Source organism: Alosa pseudoharengus, unplaced genomic scaffold, assembly GCF_046254945.1.
Source record: "Alosa pseudoharengus isolate Yale_2024_CS ecotype anadromous, Long Island Sound unplaced genomic scaffold, YU_APseudo_1.1 YU_APseudo_1.1_scf_14, whole genome shotgun sequence".
NCBI lineage: Eukaryota > Metazoa > Chordata > Actinopteri > Clupeiformes > Clupeidae > Alosa > Alosa pseudoharengus.
The window spans coordinates 6,915,155-6,930,693 of record NW_027468609.1 but is presented as its reverse complement, the minus strand read 5'-3'; the positions used below and the strand labels follow the sequence as shown (position 1 = coordinate 6,930,693).

General features: G+C 45.5%; 1 protein-coding gene across 1 annotated transcript; it reads left to right on the top strand.

Annotated features, from left to right (window-relative positions):
- The first annotated feature begins 3,957 nt into the window (after positions 1-3,957).
- Positions 3,958-14,979, top strand: lmo4a (LIM domain only 4a). Its single transcript, XM_076283627.1, has 5 exons — positions 3,958-4,331; positions 9,400-9,642; positions 12,529-12,625; positions 13,283-13,441; positions 13,826-14,979. The coding sequence occupies exons 2-5, from the start codon at positions 9,407-9,409 to the stop codon at positions 13,832-13,834; spliced, it is 501 nt and encodes a 166-aa protein (XP_076139742.1). The 5' UTR covers positions 3,958-4,331; positions 9,400-9,406; the 3' UTR covers positions 13,835-14,979.
- Positions 14,980-15,539: the final 560 nt, after the last annotated feature.

Genomic DNA, 15,539 nt, shown 5'->3' with positions numbered 1-15,539 from the left:
ATTTAAGAGGCAGGATATTTTCACTCCAGCTACAAATTTCTATTTTCTCTATTACAATTTGGGTGGCACCCCAGCAGACCAATACTAGTTTAGTATAATCACTGCAGAGCTACCCAGCGCCCATATGTCTGTAACGTGTGGACCTCAGATAACATCTCGCTCTAATTCTCGCTCTGTGGAGAATCCTCCCTTCAGACAGGAAATGCTTCTTCTCCCTCAGCGAAGTCTTTACAAGAGCAATGAGATCTGCTTGTGAGAGGTTTTACCATATACACACTACAGCTAATTTACCAACACTGCATACATAATAACTCTTTTAAACTCATTAGAGGAGCTTAAGGACTGTTTACTGTCCCTTTGTCCCCATCCACCATATCATGTGCCATACTTTAACACTGGTAACACATTGACATATTGACTCTCTCAAGGAAAACTTTCCCACACAAACCAAACAGCAACCACCGCTTGCTAATCCTGCAATTATATTGTATCATTTAAATATCCCTTTCTTCCACTCTCTCCTCTCCGTGGTGATTTCACACTCTCTTTTTCCTGTCTGCTCTGGTCAGCTTTGTCATGTCACGTCACGTCATCAGTTCATTTCCCCTCACTGTCTCATGCAAAAAAGTCTCCATTTCTCTGAGACAATGGGACAGTGATGGGGGACCGGGCCTGTGTGGCCCAGTAATGGAGCTCTCCCCCCATGAGCCTTGCAGGGGTCCCTGTGGGGGTGTGGAGGAGGTGTCAAACCAGAGGGGCATTAAAGAGGCCTTTGTAAGCACTGCTGGATTTGAATATAATCACACACAGCTTTCTTCCTCTTTGAAATTAATACCATTGTTACCCATGACAATGGTGGTAGCAGGGGCCACAGTGACCACTGCATAACCTGTACTCCTAACAGGTGGCCATTACGGGGCCAGATAGTGTGGGGTCAGGAGCATGCTCACAGTGACATGTCAGGGGGAGGTAGCTGTGTTCTTTTAAGGAGAAGTATCAATGTTTGGTTCAATCAAAGACATAGGCCTACAATACATGTTTCAAAAAATAACAGTTGATTCATTTTAAAACAAATATTTTAAATTATTTCACTTGATTCACAGCTTGAATACATTATTTCACTGTTTTCTAACTGTGCAAACTGATGCAGCAATATTGATCAGGCCTGGCTGCAGATGTAGATGTAGACTGAGCAAGGAGTGCAAGTAAATGTCGATATGAGTTCCAAGTTCGTGAACTGGATATGAGCAGAGTATTGTAGTTAAGGACATTACATTTGTTCAATCAAGATGTGATATATGAACAGTTCCATGCATTGAAGTGAATTAAGAACCCTTTGGAATAGTGCTGGGCGGTATGACCAAAAATGTATATCACGGTATTTTTCTAAATTCTTACGGTTTCACGGTATATGACGGTATTTTTTTTTTCCATGCATAATCAGATGTTCACAGCATTTTCTACAGGTTGAGAGAGGAATTGCTGCAGTACATTGACTAAGGATGGTCTATTTTACTGTCATGATGTAGAATAACTCCACACTAGTGGTAATGCAGTTTTGCATGGCCCCAGAAAATGATGCTGTTTACAAAGAGCCACTCATGATTCTAATGAAGAATGTAATCAGAATGCAAAGACAATTGCAGTCAAAATACAGAACTTTTACTGTGCAAATTTCACAAACATCTTGTTGCCTATAAAACCAATACAAAAAGTAGTGCAACTTTATACTTTTTTGAAAATTATACAATTTACAATGAAACCTCTCTGCTAATATGCTTACTCTGTCAAATAGGCCTATCAGAAACATGCCTTATTATTGTGTGGTTTACATGACGTTAGAGGTAGGCTAACGTTAACTTCATGTGGATGTGGATGTCTTGTTAGCCTGCCATGAGCTTCGGTTCGGTTCGCTAGGCAAAACATTAACAAAAAAGTTCGTTTTGGTGCACTGATGACAGTCAGGATCATTTCTAACTAGCCAGCTAGCTACAGCTGTTGATTAATCTCAATAGAATTTTCGTGACGGTAAATCCCTTTCAATGCAGTATCCCTTAACGTTTTTCCTTAACTAAAGAAACAATTTAAGGTATTCTGTGCCATACCCTTAAATAAACCTCTTATCTAAGGACAAATTAAGCCTTAAGGGTCATACTTCAGGGGAAAAACTTCAGGTGTTTTGTGTTTACCCTCACTATGACTCGCAGTGGCATCATGCGTGCGTGTGAAAAAAGTCCCGTCTGAAACACTGTCGCGCGGCGCAGCGTTCCAAACGTTGTGTAATCAAATACACCGGTATGGCGGTATATTAAAAATTCATATCATAACGAAAATACACACCGGTATACGGTGTGAACCGGTATACCGCCCAGCACTACTTTGGAATATATTTGGGGGGTAAACCTGGAATGTGCAAACTTATAAAACAACAAAATAACAGGTTGATAATTTAGCCATAGCTATATTGACTACAGTAGCATTTAATCATGTAGGCTTGGGCTGAGATCTTGTTCGTCCGTGATTTCATTAAAAAAAAAACATAAATTTCATAAAAATTACAGTATCACTATTGTATTAAACTATTGAACAGAATGCCTCATAGTAGAGATGTTTTCTGACAGTTTGGTCTCCACTTAAAAATTCTCCTGCGCTGCGCTCCAGATATTCGACACCGTACTTCTCGCGCGCTTCCACCAGATGTCATTCGTGGCAAACAACATTTGCACAACATGATGCATAACCTACCACTCACAGGAATCGGCATGTAGCGAGCGCTCTCTGCATTTTCTCTGAATTTATTTTGCCTGATTGTTGGAAAACCATGTCACGTTGTTGCCTATTGTTGCCTATTGAGAAAACGTTTATTTCTCACTTTGAATCTCATTTCTGTTTCATCTAATAATATTACATTAGGGCCTATACACCAGAGGACTGAAATGTTAATCAACACAATCTGTCATGTCAATGTCTTGCGGTAAGAGTAGCCGAATAATACTGGATAATACTAGCGTTCACATGAGCCTCAGTTCAGTGCGTTCGTTATGGTCTGGGTCAGAGGCTAAGACATTTTGCGGGACAATATTTAGGCTATCCAAAAGCAGTAGGTTCCAGCCAAATTGTGCACAGCTGCAGCCAAATGCATATTATCCACGTACTACTTTATGAATGTAGAGGCTTAAGTAGGCCTCTATAGCATTGCACTGACGTTAACTAAGCCACACACAAATGTCCTTCTGAGAGAATCAGCGATGCTGTGGCAGTTAGCCTGCTTTGGGGATTGGGAAGCGCTATCGTCTTGCCATGACTTTGCTCAACAGCCTATAAACACGTAGTAGCCTAGTCTATAAACTACACCTTGACATTTACTGCCTGAACAGGTTTGATGTTAAATAGAATGCCTATCCTAGTAGTATCACCGTGTTGCAAATGGTATCCTAAGGTAAGATGGCAGTAGCACCTTCCATGGTGCTGGCAGCAGTTGTGACGCCTACACAGGTGAGCATTTAAGGGAATATTTTTACCTTTTACAAAAAAAACGCATGACAGAATATGAATGAATATCCGGTGTTACTCCTTCTGTTACGCTATGGGACTCAACTTGTTTTTCTTACCTACCCTAGGTCAAGCTTGAGAATAGTAACGTGGATGGTAGGAGTAAAACCAGGTCACATACCCCGGTATGTAGCCTACTGTACGCTTTGGAGAAATCGTTTTTAAAATGGAACAATAGCTGTGGTAAATTGTGAAACGGTGGGAGCAATTACTATCTTTTCTGAGTTGATCAGTGTCAGTGATTAGCTCCTTCCAAACGGCCAGAAATAAGCACCAAAAGTTCTTCACAGTAACATCGATCATCCTGTCACTTGCCACACCCCCCGATTGTAAGTGGCTGGGGTGGCAGCACCTCTCCGACGTCACGAGAGGAGTGACTTAAAACATGTTCTCTCGAAGGAAGGATCATCAGACAGTCTGCGTTTGCGGCGAGAAGACCACCAACAGTGATACTACGATAGGCATAATATAGATTAAGTATATCGATCAGTAGTAGTAGTAGTGTCTTTACTGTGTTCATTAAAACTTGTCGCATTACAGTCTTGGCGGAAAAAGATGTCGGAATTGTCCTTATTTACAGAGAGAGAAAAGTCACTCTAATTGCGGTAGCCGATATCGCCCTTTCACTGTGGGATTATTGAAGAACTTTTAAAAGTTGTGTGCTTTTTTTGGCTAGAGGAAAGGCAGTTTACAAGAAGGGATCCTTCATACACGCGCGCGCGCGTTCAGCCGTCCTTCCCACACATCAGTAACTTCAGGCAGAAGAAACTCCCTCCAAGGTGAGTGTCACAGAGCACACTGCATTAATCCTTATTTCCTGACAATCAAATGTCAACCTTGAATGCAAATGACTAAACCTGAGCAAACCTGATATAGTAATAGCCTACCGGGACAACGTTTCAACACGCGGCATGTAACGGCAGGTCCACACATCCTCTAACTTCCACACCTTGTTAGTTATCTGAATCCCTGGGCTTTTTAATATTCAGTATAAATTAAACTCTCTTTTTACTTCGCCGTTTAAAGGAGGAAAGTTCGTTTTGCTTATCGCTTCTCTGCTGCAGGGAAGAATACACAATAGGGAGTTGTACGCCGGAGTGTTAATTAAAAGGAGACCCGTTTTAATGAAACTGCGATGCGTGTAGTTATGGCCCCTGAGCGCATTATTAAAAGAGAAGGATATATTGCTAATCTGCCTTGGTGCCAACCGGGTTTGGTCATTGCTCACTGGCGTTGCTACTATTTATAGTGGCTGTTAACGGTGCAGTCATGCTTATTTATTTTAATTACGAACTACTTCCACTGGCTTCTGCGCTCAGGGTTATTTGTTTATTCAAAATAGGGGACATGGGTCCTCAGATTTTGACACATTATTTGCCAAGTCTCTAGAACTTTTGTCTATGGATTTGGTGGAAGTTGCACTTGAAAAGTAGCCTTCTTGTACTTAAATAATGTGAGAAGACTTCCCTAGCTCTCAGCTGCCTTCTGTAAATCTTCCATGCTTACATGCAGCTAATAAGGCAATGTATTCCTCTAACATTGTTAACACTAAACCAGCTGTGACCACACAAGACCCTTCATTTAGGAGTAAACTTCCCCATAGCCCGCCACATGGTTCTGTGTGAACCTTGATGAAATGTGATTTGTACCTTAGGGTTAAACCATCATTAGCACCACCAACCTGACACCGTGCTCAATCAATCAGTCTGTTTGTGGACAGGCTTGTGGTGTTGTGTTTCTCCTCATTAGCTTCTGGTTTTGGTCTTTATTTCATCAATCAGCCTGTTAGCAGAGTGGAACCAAGCCACCACCACCCCTCATCCTCTTTGCCTATTGTTCTGGATGTAATTGTTTTGAAATGTGCACCAACCAATGTGCACCAACCCCTAATCATCCCAAACCGGACTTCACATGTTTTCATGTCAAAGGAGGAGGCCCTGCTTTTTTGAAGTCATGTAGAGAGTGTTATCCAACTGCTCCTTGACTTGCAAATGCAACTGCATGCGCCTGCCTCTCTCTCCCTCATACACACACAGGCGTCTTGCATTTTGCAACACATTCTTGTGAAAGCTGAACTCCACGCTTGTTTTAATGGGGTTAGGCACAACAAAATTGCAGCAATTCAAAAAAGCATGAAGTCATGCAAAAAAAAGTCTGTTAGAAAGTGATAAGAGGGAGTTTGGCTCTCACGATCCTTTTTATAAAGGTGGTGGCCAGACTGCTTTGAAATGAGGATAAGCTTACCTAAGTTGTGCAGTGGATAATGTCATTGTTCTTCCCTCCCTTTTTTCTGTGATGCCACAGAAAGTGGATGAGATTCCCTCAGGGTCCCATTCGGCACTATTGTTTCTCGCTATCAGGTCTGCTGCAAAAAAAAAGAAAAGATGATTAAAAAGTGGGATTTGCATTTTTATGAGATTAGCGTGAGTGAAGTAATTTGGCGTCTCCTTGAGCGTGGCGTTCATTGCGTCGCAGGTGTGAAGTGAAAGTGCAGCGCAGTGTTAAGAGAGAGGTGTTGCTGTTTGACACTTCCACGGTGCACAGGGCAGGCTGCAGAGCCTGGTTATGTGTATTTGCCTGCCTTGAGTGTAAAGGCTGCCATTTGCTCCACCACTGGAGTAAGTAAGTATGCCCATAGAGCCTGGGTTGTTGCACAATACTGGAAATGCAGGAGTATTGCAACCCACCCCCACCCATTGCTCACTAACACGACCTTTTCATTGGTAATGACATTGTAACTGCCGATCTGAAGGCTATTAAGCTGGTCAGACCAGTAAGATGCCAGAATTCCAGGCGCACTTCTCTTCACGGGCTTCAAAGTGGTTGTGTTGTCACTCGAAACATGTCAAAGAGTTTGCTGTTCCAGTTCTGCGCCACATTGTTTTCAGTGAGCCTCAGCCTGCGCTCCAAAGGCGAGCTGAAATATGACATTCCTCCCTTCCTGTCATCCTTTCCTTGTGAAACAGAAATTGTTACATTTCCCCAGCAGTAAGAGGGGTGGAGGTGCTGATGTTTGGAGGTAAGTGAGTAAGTTTCGCACAAGCACTTAACAGCCAGAGGAATCTGGCTCGTATCATAGAAAACAAACTGCGTGTGGAGGGAGTCCGCTTCAAGGGTTATGGTTATGTTATTGCTCAGTGTTGATGGATGGCTATTCTCCACATTCAAGGTCTGTCCCACATTAGGCAGTTGTTATTGCATTCGTTTAGCGGCCACTTGCTATCACGTCAGCTCATCTTAGGTTACAGCGTTGCTTGACTGGTGCACTTTGTGCAAGGCAGGGCGACTGTTGTCGTGCCAGTTTTTTACTCAGTCCGGCCATGTCCACATTTTTGCGTTTGCGGACAGTGCTGCCCGAGACCCATGTGGGAGATTTTTTTCCCCTGGGCGTGGGAAAGCGTGTTGCCAGCTGGTTTCTTAAGTGCACACAGAAGAAATCTTCGGGTCTCGGAAGCTGCCCCCCTAACCCCCCTGCTCACCAGGAGCTGGTCATGCTGCTTTCCTGTGACTGCAGCAACCTTAGCTGACCTCCACTCGACCCCTCCAATCAGAGCGGCTCAGGGGTGACCTTTGACCTGCCCCCGGCATCTTCTGTCAGTTGCACGTCGACTCCTGTGACAGAACAGAGAGAGAGAGAGGAAGTAACGTGCGATAACGTGCATGATTGGCATCGGCCGTCCACGTCCGACGCGAGCCAGGCCAAGTTCTCCTCCCTCTGCACAATACCTTGCTTTTTCGTCTTATTTCAGGTTTCTCTGCATAGCCTCACTTTCCCTGTTTCTTTTCCATGGGCTTGGCCTGGTTTCGGAATGTTCAGTTCCATGGAGGAGACTTGGCCTGGTGGTTTTTGAGCGACGTTGAGAAAGACTGTAATTTGGAAAAAGACTGTATTCATCAATCACCGCGACAGATGTTCTGTGCACAGATGAACCCAGGGTATCTGTTTGCTTGGATCAAAATGAACACCAAAATTGTGTCTGTGTGTGTGTGTATGTAAGCTTGTACTTATAAGTGTGTGTGTGTGTCTATGAGTGAGAGAGTGTGCCTCTATAAAATGTGTGTGTGTGTGTGCGCGTGTGTGTGTATATCTTAGCATATATGTGTATCGGTATGTCTGCGTGCGTGTAAATGTGTGTGTACAGTATATATATTTCTGTGCACGTGTGTGTGTGTCAGTATGTCTGCGTGTGTGCATTTATGTGTGTGTGTACACGTGTGTGTGTATGTGTTCTTTGTCAGCAGCAGTTGTGCATTTCTGGGGCTGGAAGGCTCTTCAGGCTGCGAGGACCAGGTCTTCTCATTCCCGAGTGCGACCCCCAGCCAGGGGGAAGTAGGGCTCGCTAGGCTCCAGGCCTGGCCCCTGTCACACAGCTCCTCGCCATGATTGAACCCAGGTGTCCATGCCGCAGAGAGAAACAGAGCAAGCAGGGGCCGGGCACGCTCTCTTAATGCCGCGGCCGCCTGCTGGGGAGCGGCTACGTTATGGGCCTGTGGACCTGTGCGGAGGGACACAACATGCTTTGGCTCAAACCGGACGCACTGACGATCCAATCTGAAGGCTTCAGTTAATTTTGAGAACTATCAGCCTTGTTTTTTATTTGTGGATTTATTGGCGATTACTATGTGTGGCGCGACCCACCCCTGGTGGACCATGGAGCTGCCACGCTGCAGAGTTTCCCTGTTATGTTTTGAGTTAGGGCAATTCCAAAACTATATTATCTCCAGCTGTGCATGAAATCAATTTAAATCTGCTTTGGAAAAATGGAGGGAATTGTCAGGGATATGGCTTGATAATATGATGATGGATGGAAGTATTTTTTTTATTGAACAATGTCGGTGATCTGTTTCTCATAATATTGCCTAAAGCATGAGTCTTATATGGAATTTAGTGTCAATCATGTAAGTTGCTGATTCCTGCAAGATCTTGGTGGTTTTGTTTTAGTACTTTATCTCTTCACTTGACTAAATATATGGCCCTCTGTCTGGATTAAGGCATTGCATTTAAATGACTATCAAAATGGCTATCATTCTGAAACATCTGTGAACGTTCAGGGTAAATGTATTAAGCCATACTTTGGGGACGGGTTGACTTCCCTTGAAACCTCCCCCTAACCACCCCACATCTCCCCACAAGAATCAACCACTTTCTAAACTATCCCTAACCTCTCGTTGACCTGACCCACCCCAGCCACAGCTCAGCGGCATGAGGTGGCCTGTTGTTGTCCGACCGCCGCAGTCGTCAAAGGGCCGAGACCTCAAAGATGGCCGGGGCTGCCCGAGGGCACACATTTTGTTTTCTGGTGGAGGCCCAAAAAACAGGCTTCCTTTATATATCCCTCGCCTCATTTAAGAGCCGTCTCTTTCCTTCTGGGCTCATCCAGGCTCTCTGAGTGGTGCGCCGTGCCAGGACTCACAGGGAGGAAACAGGGACCCATTTCCTGTCGGTCGGATGTATTTACCAAGGCGACTCGTGGGCCAAACTGGGCTGGACGCGCCCTGCGCTGATGCCTCGATCGGTCGCGTTAATCAGAGATGAGAGCGCGGGGGGAGGGGGGGGGGGGTCACAGCTGAGGCTGGGCTAAGCCGTCCAGCCCTCAGAAAATCACATCAGAAGAGGGTGCGGAGGACATCTGTGTGGCTCTTATTAGGACACGCGAGGCTCTGGGTTGAACCCGCTGCCAAGTCGCAGAGCTGAATTGCGTTGCACCGTCCTCCTCTCTGGGTTGACAGGCTAGCAGTGTTTCCTGCCATGTTCTGGTCATGTCATGTCACTCGTGCTGCTTTTCATCTCTCTCTCTCTCTCTCTCTTCCCCCTCTCCCCTCCTCCTCATCCCCCGCCCTCTTCAGGTCTGCGATGGTGAACAGCCGGGTGGAGTCCTCGTCCGTGTCCGTGACCGGGGGCGGCTCAGCGCAGCGCTCGTGTGCGGGCTGCGGCGGCCGCATCGCCGACCGCTTCCTGCTCTTCTCCATGGAGCGCTACTGGCACACGCGCTGCCTCAAGTGCTCCTGCTGCCAGGCCCAGCTGGGGGAAATCGGCACCACCTGCTACAGCAAAGGAGGCATGATCCTCTGCCGGAATGATTACATCAGGTACACAGGCCAGGGGGAGAGATGGGGCCAGAGTGGCAGGGATGGGGCCGGAGATGGGGGGGGATGGGGGGGGGCGAAGGGATGTCAGTTACGACTGATGCAGACAATTCAGGACTGATCTCCAAATGCTTGTGGTTAAAATGTGTTTGTGGATCACAAATGGACCACTTTGTATTGGGTTGATTTTAGGGAACAATTTTAGCACAGTGTAGTTACCCCTTATTGGTAACTGTCTACCAATTACATAGTAAGACGGAAAATGATTGACATGGTAGCTGTCAATGTTGATCTGATTAATTGAATAAGAATTCAGAAAAGGCCTGATTTTTACTCAGCATCATCTGCTATTGCTGTGATTGATTGCTCACCAAACGCGCACGCAACGCACGCACACACACACACACACACACACACATGCTGCTTCGCACATTTCCTCTAGCATCTGAGGGTGCAAGAAATAGATCAGACCACTGCAGATCAGAGACCTGCGGCTCTAATCATAGAGATCTGCTGGAGGCTGTGTGTGTGTGTGTGTGTGTGTTTATGTGTGTGTGTGTTTGTGTGTGCGTTGGCGTCCATAGAGTGCTGGTTCCGCTCTGGTCGCCCATGCCAAGTCTGGCCCTGGCAGCGGGTGTGTCTGAGAGGCTGGCACACTCACACAGGCCAGGATTGTGCCTGTGCATGCACCGGCAGTGCCAGGGGCTCAGTCACCCGTCCAGAGCAAACAGGAGAGTCCATCTCCGAAAGGGTCTGGAAATCACGCAACTCAGGAGTGCGGCGAGCGCTCCGAGCCCTGGCAATAACCACGGAACACGGGGCCCTTTGTAGGTCGCCCAGTCATAATAAACAAGAAATGAAGACATAAACATGACGGGAAATAAACAAAGAGCTCGCTACAACAGACATGACCTAACACACTGGACTAGTGAAACGCTTCAGAGTCCACACGAGTATTATTGAAATTATAGCAGGAAACATTAGAACCTAAATTAGTTTTTTTGTTTCTCTTTAAAACAAAATGAATAGACCTTTGATTGATGGCAATTGATGGTACTGACATTTAGCCGAAGACTTAAGTTACATATATGTTTTTAAAACCATCACTTAAATGACATAAAAAGTCTAAACAGGTGTGGCCACTGTCTGGAAAATCTGGTTCATGTAAATTCAACTAATTCAGCTCAAATTTGATCTTCATGTTTAAGCAGGATTGTGTTGTTACTGAAGCCGCTGCCGCACCCATCAGAATGTGAGTGCCGCAGCAAAGATCCCCCGCTTCAGCCCTTTCTGGCTGCAGGTTAGCCCATGTAGAGAGAGCGTTTCCCAAGGCCATATTTAGTAGACATGGCAGCACACAAGTTAGATCTGTTTTAATTATCAGTAAAAATAGAGCCCAACAGATCAGGTTTAATTGAAAGAAGGGATTAGGAGTCATTTCTACTTAAACAGGAAAAGTTCTTGGCACATAAGGTTATCTTTACTATGTAATTAGAAAAGAAAACATCAACATACTTTGCATCCGTAAACATCATAGGGTTATATGTATAAGTGTGTGTGTGTGTGTGTGTCTTTTGGTGTGTACACCTTGCAATTACATACTGTATGTGCACTTTATAGTATACACAAACACGTATGTATATGTATATGTGTGTGTATATAAAACATAGTTAATCAAAAGGGCAAAGCTTCATAGCCAAATGGAGCATCACAGAGCCTGAAGTCTGATAAAAGGAGAGCACATTAATTAGGGAGAACAGGGTTCCTCTCTGGCGTCTCTTATTAAATTACTGTTTGGATTAAGATCAAAAATTCATTACTGCGTGCAGTCAGAGCCGGGATAGTGATAGGGGAGAGAGAATGGGGGGAGGAAGGAAGGAGGGAAAGAAAGAGAGAGAAAGAGCTTGAGAGGAAGAGAATAAGGCAAGGAGGAGGTAGCAGCCAAACCAGTCTGGTGGGTGTCACAATAAAGCAACCAGAGAGGAAGCGGCCCTCCATTGAAACATATCTGCGGTGGGGTTAACTGTTAGTACACCAGGTGTTCCGACAGAATGTGGGACTGTGTATATATGTATGTGGGAGAGGGATAGAGAGAGAGAGAGCGTGTGTACGTAAAGGAGGGTGTAGATGTTTTTTGGGTCATCAAAGAGGGGGCTTGAACTCATTTTAGCATTCTCCCAAAATTGCCTTTAACGACACCCTGGCAGTGGGCTCGTCAAGAGCCCCTATTTAGGAGCCCAGACTGGATCAGAGGTTCCCAGTAAGCCCCTCCAGCCCTGCCGCACACCCCTCGCCCCCCTCCACCGCCACCAATTACTCTGCCACCTCACATTATGTTATCAGCAGCACCCTAAGGGCTGGGGGACTGCAGAGCTCGGCACAGGAGGCCCAGCAGTAACCTTGTGCGCTGATGAGCATCCAGCCACCATACTAAGCAACCTGCACCCACCCCACACACACACACACACACACACGCACACACACACACACACCTTTACCCTTGATTGGGGACACATAACTTTAACATAACTTTGTTGTCTTAATTGTTTGGTTGTTTATTCTTTGTTTGTTCGTGCAACCTTTGCATGTAATATGGTCGTTTTACAACTAATAAGCCCTGCTGATTTTAGAAAGTGGTCTTATCTTTTCTCAAAATGTCAGACGTTGCCAAAGTAAACAAGGAGATATGTGCTGATTGTGGATTTCAGTATTTTAGTTTGTAGTTGCCAGTATAATAATTTGAGCTTGTTGTGTTCTCATTGTTAAAATTAGTTGACACTGTGTCCTAATCAATGGCTGCAAGATGTCACGGTGACAGATCTGTGGTGAAATTGCATTAGCGTTGAGACAGCCGCATTATCTGACGTGTGCCTTCTCTGCCATCCCCAGGCTCTTCGGTCACAGCGGGGCATGCAGTGCATGCGGCCAGTCCATCCCTGCCAGCGAGATGGTCATGAGGGCACAAGGAAATGTGTACCACCTCAAGGTGAGGGGCAGCTACAAGATGGCAAACACATCCATCCCTAGTAGTCCACGTGCATTATGAGTAAAAAACTACCTGAGTATAGGATGAAGTCAGAGTTAAGATAAAGGACCAGTCTCCTTGGTACATATTATTTTGGCTACAGGCAGGGGGTTTCTATACTTCTTTCGACACCATGAATAGATAATCGTTAATCATACAAGACTTATTTGCCCAACAGAATATATGGTGATGATCAATTATCTGACACCATAGGCAGATAATCGCTAATCATACAAGGCTTATTTGCTCTACAGAATATCTGGGTGATGATCAATTATCGGACACCATAGGCAGACTAATGGTCTAATTTTAGCACGCAGAGGATCGCCTTCGTTAATCCTCAATTATCATAGATTTCTGTATACCCAGCTTTGTCAACACAAGGAAGTGAGCAGACGAGAGAGCGCTAGAGAGGATTATTTAGTCCTCATCACAGGCCTCATTTAAATGCATTCATTACCGATAAGGGATCAAAAGATCAGGAGGAAATTGGCCACGAGGAAGCCAGGGTGTTCCTCTTCCTGTGTGTCATTACAGTATCTCTCTCTCTCTTTCACTATCTGTTATCATCCCTCCCTTCCACTCTATTTTCCATCTCTCTTTCTTTCTGGCCCACAGTGCTTCACCTGTGCCACCTGCAGGAACCGCCTGGTGCCGGGCGACCGCTTCCACTACGTCAACGGCACCATCTTCTGTGAGCACGATCGGCCAGGTGGAGCGCTGCTCAGCTCACACCTGGGCCCTCTGCAGAGCAACACCCTCCTTCCAGACCAGAAGGTGAGGAGATGGTGCAGCACGCCATCTAGAATCGCAACGCAGCCCCTCTCAGACAGGGGAGAGAGAGGGCAGTCCAGAAGTGGACGGGCCTCCTTTTGTGTTAGCACTTCTTAGCACACTCTCATGTCTGACCCATAAGGTTACAACTCTACGTCAACGTTGAAATTAGATTAGGATTTGTGAGCCGCATTTGTTGTCTTTGACCTTTAGATTACGTCACACCCTTGTTAAGATTCTCTTAATAATCATTGTATACACCATTGTCCTTAGAGAATGCAAATGGATCCAAATAGTTTTGATCATTTATATTCAAAATGTATCTTAATTTGAACTTTAAAACATTTTCTTTTTGTGACTCAATGTCTACCATTCTCTTCCATGCAGGTGTGCTGAGGCAAACAGAACAGAAAAGTGCCACGTGCCTTTTCCTCAGCCTTTCTTCCCTCCATCCCCTCTCTTTCTCTCCTCCTCCTCTCTCTCTCTCTCCCTCTCTTTCTCCTACGCTACTCCTTCCAAAGCCACTCCCAATCCCACAGCTTCTCCCTGACTCCATGGCAGAAGCCATCTTCAGCTCCATCACGTTCAAAGGACTCAACCCGAAGCTTTGATGACTCCAGACGATGAGGAAAACACTGATGTTGATGTCAGACAGACTGTGATGACTTAGAAGTGGATGTCGGCCCACGGTGACAGTTAGTGACACTGAGTGAGACTGGTTTAATGCCGAGGCTCCGTGGGAAATGTGCGGCATCCATGTGACGGGGCCTCTACGCTGTCTGGGCTGGACTCTGCCTCGCCAGAGAGCCGACCAAGTGGAGAACCGTGGGAACACACACAGACTGCAGCGTGGTGGTGTGCGGAGTTTGGGTGTAAGAGGTGGTCTAAGTTATGACCGTTTGGTTAATGTGTTGATGCTGGCGCTGGTGTTTTTCGCCCAGCGCAGATGAGATGACTCAGAAGATGTGCAAGGGGAAGAGTTTCCTGTTTGTTCCCGTGAAGGTGGTCCTTTGCTCTGCCTAATTGTTGAAAAGCATTTTACATGCCTAGATTGTTGTTTTCAAAATATGCACATGTGCCATTTTGAATTCCAAGATTGTTTTGGCCTTTCACCTAGATGTTGCCGTTTAAACTTTTTTATATGTTGAGAGTTCTTATGAGGGTACTCGTCCCCAAAAAACTGAATTGTTTGAAGAGTGCATAATTTCAACCTCTTGTGCAGTTTTGCTTCAAGTGCAAATAGGTTCATTTGCATTAGAGAAGCTTTTTTGTTTCTGACGTGTAAGTAAGTTGAAGATCACACTGATTCAGACTGATCAAATGCAGCAGGGGGTTTGGGACGAGAGAGAGAGACTGTACATAGTTATGTAATATTGTTCCTTGTGTTCTATGGCAAAACACTTGTCATTGTGCGTGCTCAGTTCTACAGGCAGGAGTACATTCTATATCAAATGTCTATAAAGGAAAAAAGTACTTATTATTAAATTACTATAATCATCTCTCCTGTGGTATTTGTAATAAAATATCAGTATATCTGACAATTAGTCTTGGCTTTGATTAAGTTGATAAGTGCAGTGTGTGTGTGTGTGTGTGTGTGTGTGTGTGTGTATAGCAGCAGTGTGTGACAAATAGCCCCTGCGCTGAAGAGGTAGGGCAGATTTTGGCTCTGAAAAGCATGGCCAATTACCCTCAGGAATGGAATTCAAACACTTGAGCCCCGGCCATTAAGGAAAGCAATTAAAGCACGGGGCAGGAGGGGAGGGGGGGGAGGCCGGCCTAGCAGGACCGTTCACTCGGCTCCTCCGACGTGGCCTAATCTGGAGCCCAGGCTAATTAAAAAGGGAGGGCCAGCTTTCTCCAGCCGCCGAAGCGCCGGGCGCAAGTTGTTTACTGTGCGGTCCCCTGCAAAATGAAGGGGGTCTGGCCCGTTTCTAAACCCCTCATCAGCGCACCTCGACAGGGCTTTCTCAGGTCTCCTGAGAGAGAGAACGCCTGTCTGTGTGCTGTAATTGCTGGCGTTTTAATGGATTTTTGGCATTAGACCATTTAAGACCTGTGTTTATTTAATTAGCTAATGAAATCCTTTTTTTAAAAGCTACCT